At 34.9% G+C, this 24,010-nt stretch overlaps 1 protein-coding gene across 1 annotated transcript in view; it reads right to left on the reverse strand.

Moving 5' to 3' along the window:
- Nucleotides 1–4,508: 4,508 nt before the first annotated feature.
- The window catches only part of LOC311091261 (uncharacterized protein), a 95,003-nt gene continuing 75,501 nt past the window's right edge, over nucleotides 4,509–24,010 (reverse strand). Inside the window, exons 12-13 of the mRNA XM_084127079.1 lie at nucleotides 7,763–7,936; nucleotides 4,509–7,214 (exon numbers count right to left, since the gene is read on the reverse strand). Coding sequence (XP_083983205.1) covers nucleotides 7,199–7,214; nucleotides 7,763–7,936 — 190 coding nt within the window. The 3' untranslated portion in view covers nucleotides 4,509–7,198. The remainder of the gene's footprint in view (nucleotides 7,215–7,762; nucleotides 7,937–24,010) is intronic.

A 24,010-nucleotide genomic window follows, 5' to 3' on the forward strand; every position in this document is an offset into this window, starting at 1 on the left:
AAGTCAGTTCAGTGTTGATTCAGTTCAATAACTGTGTAAAGTTCATAAAATATGAAACGAGTTCAGTTCAGCTATAAAGCAGTGACGTCCTCGTCCAGCTCAGTTCAGTTCTCCTCCAATAGTGTCAGTGCCGTCAGATCAATAATAGTGCTGACTATGAAGTGTCATAAACTAAGCGAGCCGGAGGCGACAGTAGCAAGAACCCAAACTCCATCAGGAGACAGAATGGAGGAGAAACCTGACCAGTTCTCCTTTGGACAAACGAAGGAACATGGTGTGATTATGAGTCCAGGCTGCATCACAAGCCAGATTGTGGACTGATATGATTCAGAGTGTTTGAGCTCCTTCTGCTTGAAGATTGGGATCGATCACGCCAGCATTAGGTGTGAGGATCTGAAGCTGGTCGTCGGGTCTGTGTGGAGGACTTGTCTGGTTCTCCTGGTCTTTGCTGAGGATCTGTGCCGATGACTGTCGAGTCCACGAGGTCTTTACAGGCGCTTTGTCTCTAGGGCTCGTCTAGTTGTCCTGGTCTCTGCTGACCATGCTTTTATTACGTCTAGACTAGACTACTGTAACTCTTTATATGCTGGATTGGATCAGTCAGCTCTTCATCTCTTACAGTTAGTCCAGAATGCAGCAGCTCGGCTCCTAACTGGGACTGAAAGCGTGAGCACATTACCCCAGTTTTAGCCTCGCTCCACTGGCTTCTGTCCGTTTCAGGATTGATTTGAAGATTTTATTGCTTGTTTTTAAGGTTTTGAATGGGTTGGTGCCTTCTTATTTCTCAGAGCTTTTGCACGTGCGCTCTCCTGTCAAAGCACTGAGGTCGTCCAATCAGATGTTCCTCCATGTTCTGAGATCCAGGTTAACATAAAGGTGAGCGAGCCTTCTCAGTGCTGGTCCTGATCTCTGGAAGAGTCTACCGGCTCATATAAGAACAGCTCGGACTGATGACATGTTTAAGTCGTTGCTTAAGACCCTCCTGTGTTCCTTAGCTTTCATTTCCAGTGGAGTTTTGCTCCTGTGACATTCTCTACTGTGTTTATGTCTTTATTTGTGTGTATCCTGACATTGTTAAGCACTTTGGTCAACTGTGGTTGTGTTTAAATGTGCTATACAAATACATTTGAATTTTGACCTGTTGAACTTTGACATTCAGGGCTGCGTTGTGCTGGTTTTAGGGTGCAGGTCCACCATCTGATCTGGATACGGACCGGAGAACATAATCCAGATCTCGCCATATTAAAACCAGACCATATTTCTCCTGGAGGTGAAAAGCTGTCAGACATCAGACGGAGTCGAGTTTGAGCTTTTACACGCTTGCATTATATTATTCTGTCTTTTACTGCATATGATAATTCACACTCAGAAAGTAGAACTGAAGAGACATTCATTACAAGATGATTAGTAGTTAAAACATTACATAATGTTCCTGCATTGTTTTGTATTCTGTGACTTTCAGTCGAATAAAAGACTGTCATATATTTCATCACTGAAGATTTCTTAAAAATAGTGTTAAAATATGGTCTCGTCTCGTTCTCGTGAACCCAATATCGTGTCTCGTCTCGTTAGATCAGTGTATCGACACACTCCTAGAAGACACTAAATCTCATCTCAGCATTTCATCATTTACTCTCAACATCAACATTTGTGAGATTTATTCCATTGGAACAGTTTTGAGAAAGTTGGTGGTAAAATGTTCCTTCATTAATTAAAAATAATTCACAATAATAATAATTATATTAATTAATGCATTGTTATTTAATCATTAACTTGTTTTAAGTAATATTAGTAACCTATTAATATTATTTAAAAAAATGCCTTTTTTGTTAATTAATGAAGCAAAAATGTATTTATTACACATTATTGCCGCTTTATATTATACCGTAGACTCTATAAACTTCAGATGAAAGTCGGGACAAGATTCCCCTGAGAGAGTCTGAATTTAAATGTTTTTGTTAGTGACTTTATCATAACAATATTAAGGCACATTATTTAGGATCTATGACCTAATGTTTGAAAATAAAAACATTGTCTTGTAACATATTGCAATGATAACTATCAGAGAATAAGAAGCGAGGAAGAAAGAGAGAATCATGGAGAATCCTGAAGAGACGGTGGACAAAGCGAAAGAGAAGCGGAAAGGTTGAAAGAAAGACATAAAAACAGGACAACATCCCAAAAGCCTGAAATCAGCTCCACATGAAGCGCTGGTGTCGAGTCTGTCAGGGCTCTCAGTAATCTGGGCAACACGCGTTTATTCAGTGCAGTCGTGCAGGTAAAGCCTCAGAGTTTGAAGAATCACACATTCTGAAAGAGTTGCTGTTAAACGTGAAGAAGGTCTCCAGACATGAATGATGTGCTGGTCTCTTTCTGTTTGTATGTGTGTAATGTCCCGCCATGAGGAGCAAGTGCCTTGTTTATTATCAGCTGATGAACTTTAGCAATGGCCTTCTCCTGCTCTAGCACTCGTGCTTTCATTGCATGGCGAGACCCTGAACTGGTGGAGATTCTGTGATCAACCTGTGCTTTGGCAGCTTGAGCTCCTCTTGAGCGGCTGCTCGTTCTCCTTTCTTTTCCATGAGAAGGAAAAAGCACTGAGCACTTTTCTGCACACACTCATGGCTCTCTGGATCCTCTGGTCTCTCACACTTTCCTCTGATGATGAAGAAAACAGAATATAGTAGTGATGGGACGGTTGATGCCGGGGCTCTGTTGCTCCGACGCAGTTTTCAAAGCACTATTGTATCACACACTGTACCGATGCTTGTGTCGAAATGACAATACCACGTGATTGATGACGTCTGAAGCTTCGAGCGTCATGCAGGATCGGAAGGTCGGGACAGCTGGTCCTCATCTGATGCAGAAAAGAGAAATGATTATCGAAGAGGCATTATTTAAACGATTTAACACTACACTTCCCCATAACATCATTTATATATTTTTTAAACAGAACACAAAATATTTTTTCAATTGCTTCAATTACGATCACATACTTGTATATGTTATATTATTGCTCAATATGTGAATGCGTTGGCCAGGCTACACGACACGAGTTGTGTCTCATTGGCAGAAATTAATTTAGATGAGATTAGACAGAACTTTATTAATCCACACTTGTATGTCACCGACTTCCGAAGCTTTGTTTGGTCACGTGCTTTTCTGCTCTGTGTTGATTTGTTATATATAGTGGAGAAAACAAGTGTGACCACCAGATGTCACTAATGCGCATTGTGTTAAAAGCTTCGAGTAATGAACCTTTTTTCGGCACAATTTGATGAAAGCCTCATATGCTTCAGAAAGCCTCGGTTTCCCATCACTAGAATATAGGCTCATGTGTGCAAACTTTAGATGATTATAAAATAACTTCAAGTATTTTGTAATGATAAATTACAATGTTATGACATATTCAACATAATAAGAAACTACATTTAGACCACACTAGGGCTGTCTCTTTTTATCCCACAATTCTGAGTTCAATAAAGGCTAATTCACACGGCCCAAACAAACTGACATAATCCGACTTGATCACGCCATGACAACTTCAATGCTAACAGATGATGTTTTATTAAAGGACAATTCCAGTGAAAAATGAACCTAGGGGTATTTAACACATGGTTACCGAGTCGATCGTTCCCTGCGATGCGTTTTCATGAAAATCGAATGTATAGAGTTTTATCTTTAAAAACAGATTAGCTCATAGCAGTAGTATATGGGGCATAGAGTAAGTAAAATTAAATCGCTAGTTAATACCACTAACAAGGCTCAAAATAGCCTCACACTAACACGGTAACATAATGAGGGTCCTTACATACAAACCAAAGCATTGAGAACTTTGTAAGTGTACAGACAGTTTAATAAGAAGATACTTTATAAAGACAGTACATTACGCGTTTACATGCAGGATCCATCTTGGAAAACAGTCTCGACTAATCGAGCCACGAACGCCGTCGATAGGATAGCTGGTCGATAGGAGTTACGTTTGTGAAATCTAACGTAGCACGGCGTTCGTGGCTCGATTAGTCGAGACTGTTTTCCAAGATGGATCCTGCATGTAAACGCGTAATGTACTGTCTTTATAAAGTATCTTCTTATTAAACTGTCTGTACACTTACAAAGTTCTCAATGCTTCGGTTTGTATGTAAGGACCCTCATTATGTTTCCGTGTTAGTGTGAGGCTATTTTGAGCCTTGTTAGTGGTATTAACTAGCGATTTAATTTTACTTACTCTATGCCCCATATACTACTGCTATGAGCTATACTGTTTTTAAAGATAAAACTCTATACATTCGATTTTCATGAAAACGCATTGCAGGGAACGATCGACTCGGTAACCATGTGTTAAATACCCCTAGGTTAATTTTTCACTGGATTTGTCCTTTAACAATGTTCTGGAGAAGCACGTTCAGATAATTAACCTAATTAACACAGGAGGAGCACATTCAGTTAATCAACTCAATTAACCATAAAAGGTTTTGTTATAAAATATGCAATTATTCTATTATAATTATGCCTTTTTGTGTATGAAGCACTTATGTATTGTAGTAAACCATAATTGTAACCTTATATAATGAAAGTGTTTTTATAAAGCAAGACACCAGAAGTTGTTGTTAAATGATTTATTAAGGAAGTGTTATAAAGAAAGACACTTGTAATAATCATTGTAACCATATATGAAGAAAGTGGTTTATGAAGAAAAACACTGTAAATTGTTGTTGTAAAGCGATTTATTAAGAAAATGTATGGAGATAGAATTGTGTCTTTATTACATGAGAGAAAATAAATGATCTGAGAGAAAAAAAAAGTTTGAGAGAAAAAGTTATCACACTGATAGCAAAAAAAGCATTTCATGAGAGAAAAAAAGAATATTTGAGAGAAAAAGTTTTCATACCAATAACAAAAAATAATAACATTTGAGACTAAAAAAAGTTTTGAGAGAAAGTATTTTCTCATAGAACATAAAAAAATATACATTTGAAATTTTTAAAATTATTTCTGAGAAAAAAAATATCTCTCAAAATACTTTGAAAAAATTCTCAAATATATATTTTTTGCTATCAGTGTGAAAACATTATCTCTAAAAAAAAGTGTTTCTCTCAAAACGCTTTTCTTTGCTCTCGATGCAATTTCTTGCTCTCGTGTCAGGATTTTGCTTTCACTGTGAAAATTGTGTCATGGGCGGGGCCACGTTCCAATTGGCCAGTCGGGTGAGCATCTCCTTGTCTTGGGAGTCGAACCCCTAGGAGTCAAACTGAATCATTATATGTTCGGTTCACCGGCATAGATGCCGCCTCTGCCTTAGTTGAGCACGGACACTCCAATGTTTGGGTAAGATGATGAGGGCTGCAGTACTCGAGTCCGGTCTATGAACGGTGAACCGACTATTTACCTTACTTGTGAGCATCATCAAGCCACAGCAGGCTACAGCATACATGACCCTAGTCACTTGTGGTTGGCCTGGCCGTGCATCACTCAGAAAAACAACAGGCCAATCAGAAGAGAGGCTCATGAATATTAAGTAGACAGGCCAAAATCAACCTGTTCTTGGCAGAGCTCCTGAGAAAGGAGCTGTAAAAATATATTGAGATGGTTTTTGGTACTTACACTGCAAATATATATTCTTAAGGACATTAAAATAAAACTTCAGAAAGGTGTACAATATGGGACCTTTAATACAAATGTAATATAACTATTATTAAAAACATGTAAATGTACATTGTTTGTTTTCCAAAAGCGAGCTTGAACTTTTTTCCCCTCATAATTATGAAAAATGAATTTTTCATTAGTCTTTGTCTCCCTCTGCTGGTTTAAAGGGACAGTAAGTAGGAATTTCTCCCATCTAGTGGTGAAATTGTATTTTGCATTCAAACGAATATTGCTCTCCAGCGCCTCACTTTTCCAAATGCGCGTTGCATCTACGGTTGCCGTTACGTACCAAAAAGCTATGACAGGATGTCTTATAATAGCACTTCGAGTTTTTCTTCGGGGGTACAGGTTTGTTATTTCAAACAAACTGAAACTTGAAACAACGAAAAAAAAGAATGTTACAGTATAAATTACTGACTGTGAAAAACATTAACTATGGTAGTTAGTAGTAATAATGCCTTCTTTATTCGTTATATTTTTGAAGTACGTGCATTGTTGTCATCATCATCTGTGCCTTCTCTAACGTTACTTTACTCAATAGCTGCTATTCATCAAAGAGCCTGTTTAACTTACTATGAATAGAATAGATAAATAGATATAACTATAAATGTTCTACTGTCTATATAATAAAGTTCACAACAAAGCAATGAAAAAGAAGCTTGTAATTAAGACCGTAACATTGACTTACCTGACGAGAAGAAAGCAGGCAACTTTAGCATCTCTTTTGAAAGCTTTCTCCTGCATTAGCTATCCCGACATTAACCATTGTTTTTGTAATCTCCGGTCACGTTTCCTTTTACGGTCTATTTTTTGACGACGAGGACTCCTTATCCTGTGACTCATATGTATGTATGAATGAACGGTGTATAAATAACCGTGCAGTGCAGCCTTTTAAACTTGCCGAGGCAGTTTCAAGCGCCTCTCTCTGCTCTGCTCCTCCGCTTCTGTTGACTTCAGTCACGTGACGCTGGCTCTGAACGAAACGCATTGTGGAAACGCGTTGGCCTAGTACTTTTTGTCCCTCTCTGCTATTATAGTTTTTCAAGATGGCGGAACTACATGGAAGCCTCCGTGGACCTACCCGTCCCATGTATATAAAGATAATAAATTCTTCGTTTACGAGGATTAGTCTGATCATTGGCATAGGTATTTGTACACCATTGAGGGCATATTTATGAATAAAAATATTGATTTTAGATAATAAAATACCTAAAAAGCTACATATTGTCCCTTTAACAAAAACACAAACACATTCAGGCTCTATATTTTCTCTGTAACAAAACTCTAACCTTTTTGAGTTTATACTGTGTGTTTATACAAATAAAATGGTTAATATATGAATGAGAAACTGCAATTTTTCTGCTGTGAAATAAAAGGTGTTTCACTGCCGCATCATCAGGTCTGTCAGAGGATTGTTGAAATCTAAATGAAGTCTTAATTTATAACAGTGAAGTCACTGTATCTTCAGTCTCTGTTGATTCTGTTGACTGTGACTCTCTGTAGTGGATCCTTATTCACCATCAGATGATCATCAGAAGATCAGACTGTCATCCTAATCATAGTCAGTCCTAAAATAAAACACACAAACAGTCACATATGTAGTATGAGATATTACGTATGTCACATCTTTTCATAAGAAAACTAACTAGATAATCTATATTAATTCATTCTCAAACATGATAATATAGCTTATATCTGATGCTCAAAATCACTTTACAAAATCAAAAGCACATGAAAGGTCACTTTCACACAATGGACAGCTGATACAGAACCAGCAAAAATGATCATTACACTCACTACAGATTTAATATCAGTTAATAACAAACAACCCAAATATCAGATTATCTACAAATAGATACAGTTAAAGGGGAAAAGCTGGAAAAAAAAATTAATATTATTTCCCCAATCAGTCACAACACTATGAGCAGAGTTAAACTCATATTAAACACAGTTAAAAGTTCAGAGACCTGCAAAAATGAAGCTCAATTTAAGAATCTCAAACAAAATATTCACACACACACACACACACACACACACACATGGTGTTACTGAACCTGGTACAATTTCCTTTTATTTCTAGTGAGTAAAACAGCCATTTGTTCAGAACTATTCTTACCATAGTGTCTCCAGTTGATAATGTGGATCGTCCTCCAGATCCTTCAGCAGCTTCACTCCTGAGTCTCCTAGATTATTCTTAGACAGATCCAGTTGTCTCAGGTGTGAGGGGTTTGATCTCAGAGCTGAAGCCAGAGCAGCACAACCTTCATCTGTGACACCACAATCATACAACCTATAGAGAACATTGACATACATTAAGCCTATATCCAAAAATAAACATAACACTTAAAAAATAAACAGCATAATGCTGTCAATATGAAATATATACAAATACTCATTTGTTCACATTGTTAAAATATATCAGTTAGGATTAGGGGATTGAATATACAGTTTGTACAGCAACCTTCTTCCAATTCGTCTGTCTATTAAACCTTTGACAAAATCATATCGCAACATTCAAATCTGTGTTGAGTAAATCAGCTTTTGATAGAAACTTGGCACTTAAAATAACACATTTATCGATTATAATTTTTCGCCACTAGGTGGCAACAAGTGACTGTTAAAAAATGTATTTGTAATTGAATTATTTATTCAAGAGAATGTAGTACTGTATGATGCTTCTGAAATAAAACTCATTAATTCTGAAATAAAACAGAATTTTTGTAACTATGACTAATTTTATACATCATGTACAGTCTGTATAAGTGTATGATTTAACTTTTCCCCACGGTCTAGGTGTATCGTCCCAGCCCATGTGTGTGTTTGTGTGTGTGTGTGTGTGTGTGTGTGTGTGTGTGTGTGTGTGTGTGTGTGTGTGTGTGTGTGAGTGTCTGTGTGTGCGTGTATGTGTGTGTTTGTTCTTAATGTATTTGTAAACATTTTAAGGAACTCTTAATATTAATGTAAGTAATGTCTAATAAAGGCTGTATTAAAGCACTTAAAGACATTTTCTGATTTTCCGTGATCTTATCTAAAGTGATAACCATTTATCGTTAATACGTTGTGTGAGTGAGTGTGTCTCTGTGTGTGTGTGTGAGTGTGTGTCTCTGTGTGTGTGTGTGTGTGTGTGTGTGTGTGTGTGTCTCTTTGTGTGTGTGTGTGTGTGTGTGTGTGAGTGTGTGTCTCTGTGTGTGTGTGTGTGTGTGTGTGTGTGTCTGTGTGTGCGTATGTGTGACTTTGTGTGTGTGTGTGTGTGTGTGTGTGTGTGTGTGTGTGTGAGTGAGTGATTGAGTGAGTGTCTGTGTGTGTGTCTCTCTGTGTGTGTGTGTGTGTGTGTGTGAGTCAGTATGTGTGTGTGTGTGTGTGTGTCTGTGTGTGTGTGTGTTTGTTCTTAATGTATTTGTAAATATTTTAAAGAACTCTTAATTAATATTAATGTAATTAATGTCCAATAAAGGCTGTATTAAAGCACTTAATGGCATTTTCTGATTTTCCGCGACCTAATCTAAAGTGAGAACTATTTATGGTTAATATGTTGTGTGAGTGAGTATGTGTCTCTGTGTGTTTGTGTGTGTGTGTCTGTGTCTGTCAGTCAAGTCACCTTTATTTATTTAGCGCTTTTTACAATACAGATTGTATCAAAGCAGCTTCACAGTAATAACATGAAAATAATACAACAAAGTTTGTTTCTAGAAGAAAATTGCATCATCGTCCACCTTAAGTAAGGCAGATCAGTAATATTATTGAATATTAAATGTCCCCAACTAAGCAAGCCAAAAGCCAAGGCAACAGGCTGACGATGATGCAATTTTCTTCTAGAAACAAACTTTGTTGTAGAAATAAAATTTTATAGGTTTAATAGAAAATTGCGTCATCGTCCACCTTAAATAAGGCAGATCAATAATATTGTTGAATATTAAATGTCCCCATCTAAGCAAGCCAAAAGCCAAGGCAACAGTGGCAAGGAACCAAAACTCCATCAGGTGACAGAATGGAGAAAAAAACCTTGGGAGAAACCAGACTCAGTCGGGGGCCAGTTCTCCTCTGGCCAACGAACGAACAGTTTATGATTATGATCCAGGCAGCAGTACAGGTCAGAAGTCAGATTAGATCAGAACATTCCGAATATTATCCAGTTCCATCTGGTTGGAAGTCGGAGTCATCACGCCGGTATGGAGACGAGTTTGTTGAGGATCAGTGCCGATGGCTGTCGTGTCAATGAGGCCTTCACAGGGCTGATGAGGCTGGCACTTCAGGGATGCATTGTGGATGGGTCCAGGTGCAGGTCCACCATCTGATCTGGATATGGCCTGGATCAGGCTGACTTCAGTAAACCTCGGAATAAACAGAAAGACTAACATTAGCATAGATGCCATTCTTCTTATGATGTAACGAGTACATCAGGTGTTATAGGAAGTTATTTGTCCCCAGTTCTGCCTGACCTAATCTATGCAGCCTAATAATCATTTAACTGATTTGAATAATAGAAATGTATAATGTTCTATATGACTGCCAGGTAAAAGAGATGCGTTTTAGTCTAGATTTAACCCTCTGGGGTCTGAGCTGTTTTCTGGCCCTGGAGGTGTTCTGACATGCTCTGACATTTGTGCTTATTTCTGTTACTTGTGACATTTTCATGGCTAAAGTCTGATTACACTGTATTTAACACAAACTCTGCTACAATAATATATAAGCAGCATGTATGTAAAAGTTTGTAGTTTTGAGATAATGACATTTATGTGTGGTTTGTGAAAATACAAAAAAAAATTGTCACTGAAATAAGGCCATGAAACCCATACTGATTATTTATTCACAAGACTTTTGAAAATTGTATCACATATCCTATAATATTTGCTACAAAACTATGTGAAAATCATGCTGACTGCTCATTCGGATAAGACAATACATTGATTTAAAATTTGTAAGACGTGTTTTGTGTAAGAAAGCTTTATGCGAAGAGGCGTGATCACATCATTAATATGTATAGTTTTCACACCTGAGAAAGACAAAGACCCTCCCCTAATGGCCCTATTAGGAGCTATCAGGCCCTATCATTCTGAGCAACCTTGCACAAAGAATGAGGAGATTTAAAAAAGAATGGTTTGGATTTATTTACAACACAACATAATCCAAAGATACACAACAAATTACAAAAAAGCACACTATTTAAAACAATGATCCAAAGACAGAGACCTTTCTGACATTCATAAAAACATTGTACATACCTTTCATTTCCAAGGTGTTTGATTTTCACTTTACCATGTTCATGTACAGAGACTCATGTGAATGTTGAAGTCAGAAGGACTCAGTGGCATCTGGTCCCTGTATATAAAAAAATATAAAAAAATAAAAAAACTTTGAACATGCTGATATCAAACTATATAGAAACTATAGGGCTGTACGGTTAAAATGTTTTTTTTTCTGGTTAAAATTGCTTTTTAAAAATCACAGAATACACACAAATGTTTCCAACAAATATAATGAACACCAGGTTTGTTGTGCCTTGTAGGCAGGCTACGCGCAGTGCTACATAAAGTAATAATAATAATAATAATAATAATAATAACAATAACCTATAGCAGCCTATAAATCTTTCAAATGTATCACTTCAGTAACAACTACTAGAAAAAAAAAAATTGATTATCATATGTTACTTCAAATGTTTCCATTTGTTATGATGATATAATATGAAAAATTCAAACGCACAGCACGCTCCAAAATATGATACATTCAAATGCAGTGCGCTCCAAAATATGTTACATTCAAACGCAGAGCGTGCTCCAAAATATGATACATTCAAACACTGAGCGCGCTCCAAAATATGATACATTCAAACGCAGAGCGCGCTCCTAAATATGATACATTTTGGTTACTATATTATACGTTTGAGCAGATATCCACAAACAGTATTTAACAGTAAACACGGGTCTAAATATTATAATATTCACCATATATCTAGCAACAGTTCAACTGCAATGTGAAGTTTATGCAACAATAATATTCAACTAATATAATTAAGAATTTCTTACCTTACATCTTCCTTGTCTTCAAATCGCGTTCTTCTTCTTCTGAGGTAAATCCAATGTAAGCTCACGGCGTGTCTTCCAAACTCGACGAAAAGCAGAGACTTGTGAAGTTTTTTGGTGCTTTGTTTTTGAGGTAACGAGCGCGTTCGCGTTCCATGTGGAGATTTGCATGTGAATCTCTTTTGTATGCGTGGGCGTGGTCGAATTAAAAATAATGAGCAAGCGTTTGAGAAGCTGGACATCTTGTTGGTTTTATACAAATTACTTAAACAGAGAATATTTGTTTTCAGTTTGAATCCGATGATTTAAAAGTACACACTTAAATGTTTATAAAGATATATGGCTCATAAATGTGTGACAAGTATTCGCTGAGTTTTGTTTCAGTTTATAGACGTGCTCAAGAAAAAAAAGTTCACCGCGACGGAGAGGCAGAAAGCACACCCTGTTTATTTTCTTTATTTTACAAAAGCACAATGTTTTGATTTGATTTTAAGTGGACACATATAAAAGTAGACATCTCACAGATTCCTTTTACATATTTATTTTTTCTGTATGACCATAAATGACGGAGTAATTTAAGTTTATTGTGCTACAATGTGAAGAAAATCCAGCAAAACGCGCCCGCGGACAGTTTCTGGGTCCCATTGACTTCCATAGTAGGAAAAAAAAATACTATGGAAGTCAGTGGGACCCAGAAACTGTCTGGTTACTGACGTTCTTCTAAATATCTTCCTTTGTGTTCAGCAGAAGAAAGAAATTCATACAGGTTTGAAACAACATGAGTAGGGGTGCAACGGATCAAAAAACTCACGGTTCGGATCGTTTCTCGGATCAGAGTCACGGATCGGATCATTTTTCGGATGAGCAAAAAAAAAAAAATGTTTTTGTTTATTAACACTTTTAAATGATTAAAATAAAATATATAAAATCAACTTAAAGTGCACAAGGCATAATATCTTCTTTTTAACATAATTAATGAACAACAACTTAAAGTGCAACATAAAAGGCATAAACATTTAAATGTTTAAAACTTCCTTTAAACATGGACCAATGCTTGATGTGTTTCCACTGTCATATAGGGCTGTCAAAATTGCTCAAAAATGACGTTCGAATATTCCCTCTAAAAAAACACATATTCGAACTATTCGAACATCTGGTTGCGCATTTTGTCAATGACGCGCATTACGTCAATAACAGGACACATTAATACAAAGAGACATAACTACTTGTATAGGTAGTTTATTTAAGTTTAAACATATGTGACAACGTATTACATACACAAAAACAAGTAAATCAACTAATGGCCAAGACCGCAGACCTCTTTCTCTCTCTCGCCCTCACCCATGCTGTGTTCACACCAAACGCGAATAGAGCGTCTGGCGCGAGTGTTTTCAATGTTAAGTCAATGTAAAGACGCGTTTACACGCGTCTGGAGGTCTTGCGGCGCGAATGAGGCGTCACGCTCTCTGCGGTTCATAATGGTTTAACTGAACAACAAATAAGCAAATGTTGAGTGCTGATCAAGAGTTTTGTGCAAGCAATTTAAGGTCGCGACTCTTGTCCCAAATATAGCAGGCTTCATTCAGTGATTGAAACAAATATTATTAACATTAATTGAAGTTTTACAGTATATAGAACCGACACTGAACGCTCGCGAGCTGTGCTGTGGTAAACATGGAACTTTTCCTTGACGTGAAACGGTAAATAATCAAACCAGTGGAAGCCTGCAGACAGTGCATAAAAATACTGTATCTAACCATGCAATGATCATGCAATATCTATTCAGTCAGTACAGTAGCGTAACACTTTAGTAATGTTTCTGTTTAACGTTAAATAAAATGACCTGTCCCTGACCCCTCAGACAGCGCGCCCACTCGCAAAGCAGACAGCTACGCCTCTGCTACCGCGGGCGTTTTTCCACAATCCAATATTAATTTTCACCTTCGATATTCTGTTTTTTAAAACTATTCGAATATATATTCGAATTTAGAATATTCGTTGACAGCCCTACTGTCATATGGCTTTCTTGTGCCACAGTGCCTACACATCGTCACATCCACTAACCTCTTTCCTTCATCATTATATTTGACAGGGAAGCCAAAATGCTCCCATACAGGGGATTTCAATGACGCGGGGCGTTCAAGTTCCTCCGCTCGCCATGACCACGCTGTGTGTGGACTGAACATGCGCACAACTTTCTTTTTTTTCATAAATCAATCCGCGGATCACGTGTGTGCCGAACCGAAGATATTGATCCAAACGGATCACGGATCAATGATGATCCGTTGCACCACTAAACATGAGGGTGAGTATATGATGACAGAATTTTCATTTTAAAGTGAACTATTCCTTTAAGAGCTCGCTCAAGTACTGGGGAGCTAAACCATTTAATGATTTGTAAGTAGTCAGCAATATTTTAAAATGTATACAATGTTTAATAGAGAGCCAATGCAGTGTTGACAGAACGGGTAAGAACAGTAAGAACTCTAGCTGCTGCGTTTTGGACCAGCTGTAGTTTGTTTATTATGCGTGCAGGGCAACCACCCAGTAGAGCATTACAATAATCTAGCCTTGAGGTCATGAACGCATGAACTAATTGTTCCGCATTTTTCATTGAAAGCATATGGCGTAATTTAGATATATTTTTAAGATGGAAGAATGCGGTTTTACAGATGCTAGAAACGTGGCTTTCAAATGAAAGATTGGTATCAAAGAGCACACCCAGGTTCCTAACCGACGACGAAGGCTTGACAGAGCAGCCATCAAGTGTTAGACAGTATTCTGGGTTAATACGTGCAGAGTTTTTTTTTGCCCAATAATTAGGAACTCTGTTTTTTCAGAATTAAGTAGTAGGAAATTACTAGTCATCCAATTTTTTATATCAACTATACATTCCATTAATTTTGTGAATTGGTGCGTTTCGTCGGGGCGTGAAGAAATATAGAGCTGCGTATCATCAGCATAACAGTGAAAACTAATTCCATGCTTCCTAATGATATCTCCCAAGGGTAGCATGTACAGAGTGAACAGCAACGGTCCTAGTACTGAGCCTTGTGGTACGCCATACTGAACTTTTGATCGATAAGACGTCAGTAGTGATTAGAGACACCACCTGTCAAAAATGATTGATGGCTTTTTAATTAATGGGTTGACCTTTTGACCCAAGCGGTGACCTTGTGTGTAATTGAATAATAGGATAATAGGATAATAGGATAATATGTGTATGACCTCGTGAGTATAAGAGTATGTATTGTTTAATATTTGAACTTTGGCCCGATTATAAAGTCAGAGTATAAGGGGATGTATTGTTTAATATTTGAACTTTGATATAATGGAAGTGATGAAGGGTTATAGATATCAGGATGTGCGTCACATGCAAGTATCGGCATCGCGCTCCCTCCCACCCTCCACATTCCAGAGCACAGTGGAAGTGATAAAAAGAGGTTTTCTAATAATGCTGTATAAAAGTTTAAAAACATTCTATTTCTTAAAAGAATATAAATTAAATGGTTATAATATAAAATATTAAATAAAATAAATACCTTGCTAATTTAACTAAAGTTGAAAAACATTCTGTTCCTTAAAAGTGTATAAATGAAATGTTTATAATATAAAATATAAAATAAAATAAATATCTTGCTAATTTAACTAAAGTTGAAAAACATTCTATTCTTTAAAAGTATATAAATTAATTGCTTAAAATATAAAATATATAATATAAAATATATAAAATAAAATCACAGAGTGGTTCTCTCTCACAGCACCGTCTGTCGGTCTTTGAACCAGTGGGCTGTATTCAGTGATTAGAATGAGACATTTTGAATGTTGTGTTAGTGCTAAATTTATTTCAAAGTATAATCTTAAAAGTTTAAATTATATAAAGTCTTAATAAAAAAACAAAAATTCTACATCGATGGTCTGTGGAAAAACTTGACTTGAACTTAAAGTATATTTAAGTAAGTAAGATATATATATATATATATATATATATATATATATATATATATATATATATATATATATATATATATATATGTTTTAAATTAAATTCAATGAATTATTAAAAGTCTTAATAAAAACAAATATTATACAATGATGGTCTGTGGAAAAACTTGAACTTAAAGTATATTTTTTATTTATCAGGGTTATGTAAAATAATTCGAAATTTGAAGTGTCACAAGTCATCTCACACATGTGAAATGTTCAATAATTCCTTAAGTTGTATCTGTGAGAAAATTACCACATAGACCTATATTCAGGGAGAGAGAGAGAGAGAGAGAGAGAGAGAGAGAGAGAGAGAGAGAGAGAGAGCAACAATGAAAACATTTAGAAACTGTGAACCCTCAGGCTAGGCTGCTTATAAGGTACTTCCAATCAGTGCAGCGTCTTCTGAGAAAGAAGTTACTTGACAATAATGTCAGCTTCAGGATATAGGGTGACAGACCAGATGAGCCTTTGTGCATCATGTCACAGCGTATGTAATGTTAGTCTGCTAACGCCTTTCCAGAGCCAAAGTTTTGTTCATACTAAATTTATTTAAAAGCATAATCTTAAAAGTTTAAATATGATCTTTTAAAATGAAAGATTGTTTAAAATAAATCTTTAAAGTTTGAATACATACGCATCTTCTATTTATCTTTAAGAAGATTACTGTAATGATTTTGTTTAACGGTGACCTAAAGTATAATTGTTATTAAACAATGTCTGTTCAAAAACTTTAGATTGTTGAAAAACTGTACTTAGTCGTCTTAAATCTCATTTATATGAAAAGATTCAATCAGCATTTTTTTGTCCATGCAGGATTAAAATTTTTATGGTGGGGGCTTTCCATAGCCATGATGATTTTTGTACTGTAACTGCATATTCTATCCCATACACCTAAACACGACCATCACAGAAAACTACATTTGTACATTTTCAAAAATGAAATAAATAATTTAATATCATTTTGCGCACACACACACACACACACACACACACACACACACACACACACACACACACACACACACAAACACATACACACACACACACTGTAAAAAATTAAACCGTGATTTTTACGGTAAAAACCCGGCAGCTGTGGTTGCCAGTACTTTACCGTCAAAAATACGGTAGCAACGTTATTGGTTTTACAGACTTAACTTAAAATTTACAGTAATAAACCGTAATTCATTATCTGATATAATGTGAATTTAATGTCCTATTGAAGTATTAATATCTGTTTTGTACCATTGTAATACACTGATAACCAACAATCACAGCAGTGATGAGAGTCACATGATCAATCAAAGCTCATCACAAGCAGCTCTTCCACAAGAAATGTAATACTAATGTAATAGAAGCTGCACAGTGTCATTCACACAAACATTAAACACCATCACTGTAAATCATACAATGAGTTGTTCTTTTTCACTTTCAAAAACTGTAAATTTAACAGTATTTTACAGTAAAATTACATTAAATGTACCATTCGATCTATCACAGTTATTTACCGTATATAGTACGGAAACTTTCTGTTAACCAATTAACAGTTTTTCACTGTAGCATTTTAGTCTTTTACCGTTAAAATCACGATAATTTTTTACAGTGCGCACACACACGGTTCTAAAAAATTAACTAATCTCTATTTTTAAATTAAATTATTATAAATAAAATCTATAACCAATGAATAATAACATATGTTACTAAAATGTATTTAAAAAACGTAAACATGGTTTTAGCTAAATTAATATATTTATAAAAACACCTTACATTTCCAGAGGGGTGAAGAAGTTCTTTATGCAACGATAAAAAACAATCCAAAAAGCAAATAGTTTAAGTTATCATAAACAAAACAGCCCCAGATCCTTCAGGGATAAACTACAGTGTGAAATGAAGCTTCAGACCCATACAGAGACGAGAGGAGTTACAGACCAGATGAGCCGCGGGGGATAATGTCACAGTAAAGCTAGTCAGTGTTCCAGAGCATACTACATCCAGAGTTTTATACTAAATTCATTTAAAAGCATAACCTTAAAAGTTTAAATTATATATTTTAAAATTAAAAGACTGTTTAAATCAAATCTTTAAAGTTCTATTAAAATTGTATATTCTATTTATCTTCTAAGAAGACTTCTGTATGATATAAATGATTTTGCTTAAATTTAACCTAAGGTATTATTTTTACTAAACAGTGTCTGTTCAAAAACTTTAGATTTAAAAAAAGCAAAAAGTATGCTTAGGCATCTTAGATCTTATTTATACAAAAATATTTCAAACAGTATTTTTGTCCATACAACATGAAACATGTTGTCAAAGTTTGTCGCAATGTTTTGTTGTTGTTTTGTTTTTAAGAAATCCGAGGACTCCACATTGCTCTTATTTAGACTAAGTTGTATCATTTGGAAAATCACCACACATTTTTCAGAGACGCGATGTGCCTCTGTGGTCCATGGTGCGGCACAAGTAAAGTTTGTCTTGAGCGAATATTTCATTTTACTTTTCTTAATTCAAAGCATGATCTTACTTTTTCTATGGTAGCTATGATTTATTGCACGTATAAGATGTAAAAGATAATTTTTACTTTACTTGTATCTCCCGAACTATCCTTAATCAGTGTAAACACACAGGGTGAAACCCTTTACTGAGAATATACTATCGGTTATCTACTCAAAATATAGAATTTTAAAATGTTGCCATTGTTGATGCAGACTGTCTATTGGCCGCATGAACAGAAGGGAGAGCTGATGATACTACAGCAGGAAGCATGACCTCTGACCTCCTCAATTTTGGAGGCTTTTTTGTTAAAGACCCTACAAGTTAGTCCTTAAGGCGAGACACGGCAGGCAAAAACATCGTTTTTTTTTTTACTGGTCAATTTTGAGATTTTTGGATATTTGTCTTCAATAACATGTCTTCTTTCAGACTTGTGGTGAAAAAAAGTCCGAAATACACATTTAGGTCTTTATTTTACTACACTTTGTCTGTTTGCGTCTGTAGATTTCTCATAAATTCAACAAAAGTTGGCGTTCTTAATCAACATGCTGCTCCGCGATCGCTGTCTGCTCCCTGTCATCACATGCACCGTTAGGAAGCTCTCTCTCTCCTGTACAATCCTGTTGGATCCAAATATGGTCATTTTCTTTGTATCAGCAACCAATCGTGAAAGTAAAAGGGCTGAATGCGCAATCTCATTGGCTGATGATAAATCTTTAAAGCCCGTTTTCTCAAAATGACTGTTCTCTCATACTCCAAGTCCGAAATCTCATCTTCAGTATCACCTATATACACCAAACTTTCCAGTCTTGTACCTAGTTATATTATGAAGACATTTACAGAGGGATTTGTAAATATATTATTCCTAGCCTGATTTATATAACATTTTATTCCAAAAAACACGAAAATCATTTTTTTAAGGCTATTGACAGTATATTCTGATTTACAGGATAACAAAAGTAGATATCCATAAATCCCTCTGTAATTTTTTTCCCATCTAATATGTGAACACAATGAAAAAATAATTTTTAACCTGGCTTTATCCAATACTCAGATTTTGTTTTAAATATATGCAAATTAGCGCATATTTAATTAGATATTGCCTAATTTGCATATTTAAACATTAAATTACAGAAAACTTGTAATACATTTTTTTTCTCATCTTAATGTAGGTAATCTACTGGGAAAGTTTCATGGTGATATCTGCTAGTTAGAAATTTTACCCTATTCACCTGTAGTGTCTCGTCTTAAAGGTACACTGTGTACGAATTTCTCCCATCTAGCGGTGAAATGCTATTTAGCATTTAAACGAATAGTGCTCTCTAGCGCCTCGTCTTTTCAAATGCATGTTGCAACTACGGTAGCCGTTATGTGCCAAGAAGCTATGACAACATGTCTTCCAATAGCACTTCATCGAGTTTAACTATACATGTTCTACTGTTATGCTGCCTATATAATGATTTACACAACCAAGCAATGAAAAAAAGCTTGTAATTTAGACCGTAACTTTGACTTACCTGTCGAGAAGAAAGCAGGCAACGTCAGCATCCCTTTCAAAGTCTTTCTCCTTCATTAGCTCTTTCCACCTGAGTAGTTCATATGGGGGACTATGTGTCAAAAATGATTTATGACCCCTTGATTTATGACACTTCATGACATTGTTTATGACAGGAAGTCCTTATATGGGGTTTTTATGACCAACAGGTGGTATGTGAAATTTGACCCATGTGTGGATCCGGTGGGGAGGGGTTTATGGCGGTGTGTTTTATGACTGCAATAGTGCTTGGTGTGACATGTGAATGTTTTTTTGCAGGGATGTTTTTTCTTTATTGGGGATAATGTCCACAGAATGACGAAATTATGAACATGACGAAATCTGTCATGGATTTGTTTTTCAGATTTCACGGCTGCGTCCATAATGTCTGTGGGGCGAGAATGAAAACGGGTTTCAGAAATAGCATTGACAAACACATAAAATGATGACATTTATTTAAGTATATGTATTTAAAAGTAAGTTTTAACCTTTTAAACACCACATTATATGAGTTAAGAATGCAAATGTCTGTCTGATAGTCTCTCAGGAGTGTATAAATAGCCGATTGTGGAATTTTAGGAGCAGGAGAAAATATGTCAGAGTGAATTGTTTTCAGATTACACAGTCACATCCATAAATAAAACCATTTTGATTATATGAAACAAGATGTTAAATGATCAAGTACAAATATTTTAATCTAATACACAACAAAACACTGACTTACATAGATAAAACATAAAATAGTGAATAATAGTTCATATTATTTTAAATTTTAAATGATCAAGTATAAATATTTTAATCTAATATACAGCGAAATACTGCCTTACATAGATAAAACATAAAATAGTGAATAATATATTTGAAATGTTAAATTATCAAGTATAAGTATTTTAATAGTGAATATTAGTTCATATTATTTGAAATGTTAAATTATAAAGTGTAAGTATTTTAATCTAATACACAACAAAACACTGACTTGCATAGATAAAACAAAAATCGTGAATAATATTGCATAAAGTATAAGTATTTGAATCTAATACACAACAAAACACTGACTTGCATATATAAAACATAAAATAGTGAATAATATTTCATATTATTTTAAATGTTAAATTATCAAGTATAAGTATTTTAATCTAATACACAACAAAACACTGACTTACATAGATAAAACATAAAATAGTGAATATTAGTACATATTATTTTACATTTTAAATGATCAAATATAAATATTTGAATCTAATATACAGCGAAAGACTGCCTTACATAGATAAAACATAAATAGTGAATAATAGATCATATTATTTGAAATGTTAAATTATCAAGTATAAGCACTTTAGTGAATATTAGATCATATTATTTGAAATGTTAAATTATCAAGTATAAATATTTTAATCTAATACACAGCGAAAGACTGCCTTACATAGAAAAAAAATAAAATAGTGAATAATAGTTCATATTATTTGAAATGTTAAATTATCAAGTATAAGTATTTTAATCTAATATACAACAAAACACTGACTTACATAGATAAAACATAAATAGTGAATAAAGTTCATATTATTTTAAATGTAATATTATCAAGTATAAATATTTTAATCTAATACACAGCGAAACACTACCTTACATAGATAAAACATAAAATAGTGTATAATAGTTTGTTTTGTTTGAAATAAGATGTTAAATTATTAAAGTATTTTAAAGGTAGTTTTAAACATGTGTTGAAGTGAACTTACCATCGGTGAAATTAGGAGGTCTTATTGTCTCTGGATAAAATCATAGATCCTTAAATGTAGAATCCTTAAGCAGAAGAGATGTTTGCTCTCCGTTTGCTAAATTGTAAATGAGGATTGTTTTCATCATGGCAGGGGCACAGGCCCTCCCCTTCTTCTCTGCGTAGTTGCTATATTAGCATATGCAGTTTGTTTTAGAAAACATCAAGCAATTAAAAGATAGGCTGGACACCTGGTGTTTTACAATCAAAGATGCCACAGTCTCCTATCATAAAATCTCCTGATCTGAGCATTCCTGTCAGGAAGGGAGACCCCAAAATGTGCCCATTCTGACACTTCACAGGGACCAGGCTGTAAGATCAGTATAATTAGATGTATACCAGTGTCTTCAGGAAAAGTCAGGGGTCAAAACAAAAGAGCCAGGAATTTACATTTTATATAGCCTACTCTTATGGGATTTTTATGATTAGCTAAATCATCCTTCCTTCCTGGGGGTGCTGTCCCCCAACCTGTTGTTCTAGGAGAACGCGTGAAAGAAAGATAAAACCCAAAATGACACCTCAATTCTGACACCTTTTGAAGATCAGATTTCTTTTTCTAACATTTAAACTTAGAACACATTATAGAACACCCTTTGACTTTATAAATATACGCAAAAATGACAGCTTAATGATTTTTATATTTTGTGCATTTATTTAAAGACTGCATGTAGGCCTACCATTTTGACGCAATATTAAAGGTTTTATGAAATATTATTTCTATTTTTCAGCACATGCAGTCAGAGTTACAGAACATATTAGTAGTGCAACAAATAAGGAGATTATGTTTTATTTATTTTAATCAGGTATGTTAAAAGTATGCTTGAATGATGATAGTTCATCTGCGCTAACATGTATTTGCTATATCAATGAAAATATCTGAAAAACCTGTTAAAATCTAGTAATGATGCAATCCTTTAAATCTTAACTTTGAGTGCATCAGAATTAATTGGATGTAAAATTATTATCATGTGACATTTTACTTAACGTGACCGAAAACGACAGTGACACCAATGACACAATGAATCACCAATGACCCACATACGACCAAAGATCATTATTCTTTAACCATAATTAAGTAGATGAGACTAAATTGTTACATTTGGCATACAATCTAAATGAATAGCTTCAATAGAAGTTTATCTATAAATGGGAGTCACTGGTGTCACTGGGGTTCTCCCATAAGAAAAGAGACACCAGTGACAGCAACCAGAGTAACAGTTTTCATGAAAAATACCACATCTTGTCAATCATGGTATACTAACTAAATGAAGTTGTTTATGCCATAAGTATTCTAGTTTATTTTTATTATTTTTTACAACTCCCTAACAGTAAAGCAGGTCATACCAGTGAGTTCAACTAAAGCTTCATATGAAACCATGAGATAAATGAGAAGATTTTGATACCTGAAAAGAGGCCATGGGCCTCTCTTCATAGATATTCATGAATTTGGAAGAAGGAAGTTGAGTGATGTCATCAGTATGATTTTTATTTTAAAAAACATTAGATTTTTGTTTAACGGTAACACCAGTGACACAACTCCAGGGGACCACTACTTTCAAATATAAAAAATCAAATATTGCCACATAGAAGGCTCAAGACGACGTAATTGTTCAAATAACATATTGTTTTATTTTAAAATGTGAAGAAATTGTAACCCTAAAGTGTTTTTCAAGTGCGATATTTCTGTAAAGGCTAGGGACAGAAAATGGACAATGCCATAAAATGACCCAGAAATGATTTTGCATAAATTTTACCCAAGCTATTATTTTACACAACAGCATCTGTTGAAAACATTACAATTTTAAAGCAAAAACTGTGCTTAGTCGTCTTAAATCTTATTTATCCAAAGATATTCAAACAGTATTTTGTCCACCGACACATACCAGATGTATCCGTGGAGTGCGTATGTAACGTTATGTATGTATTTGTATATGTGTGCGTGTATGAAAAAGTATCCTAAATGAAAACTATGCAGCCCAGAAACTTTTCTAAACTATAGCAAAACAAAACATTAAACATTACTAAATCACCCACTTAACATTAATCTGGTACAAAACAATTTTAGCATTTACTCTCCCCCTTTAAGTGTCATGGCAAAGCATGCAGGGGAATAGAGATCCCAGCCCAGTTTCAGTTAAATTTAAGTTTGTCAAATAAAAAGAAACAAGTTCATAGAACTCAAATCAATTAAACAGTTCAACATAATTAAAATGTGTAAGTTTTGTGAACTCAAAAGAAAAGAAAGTTCTTAATACTCATAAAAGTTAATTTGATTGAACTAATGTGTACAGTACAATTTAAGTTGGCCCTACTCAACCAAGTCATTATTTTGAGTTTTTGTAATTATTACAGTGTATCTTTAGAAAATCAGCACACGTAAGCCTCTGTGGGTCATGACGTAGCATAAGTAAAGTTGTCTTGAGTGGATATTTAATTGTGCTCGTCTTAAGGTCTTCAGAAGTCATTACTTCAGGGTTCAGTGGGGATCCCGAGAATATTTAATTTCCCTTAAAACCAAAGATTAAGCTAAAAGACACTAGTTTCCAGTGTTCCCTACCA

Source organism: Abramis brama (genome assembly GCF_963993115.1).
Source record: "Abramis brama genome assembly, chromosome: 10".
Lineage (NCBI taxonomy): Eukaryota > Metazoa > Chordata > Actinopteri > Cypriniformes > Leuciscidae > Abramis > Abramis brama.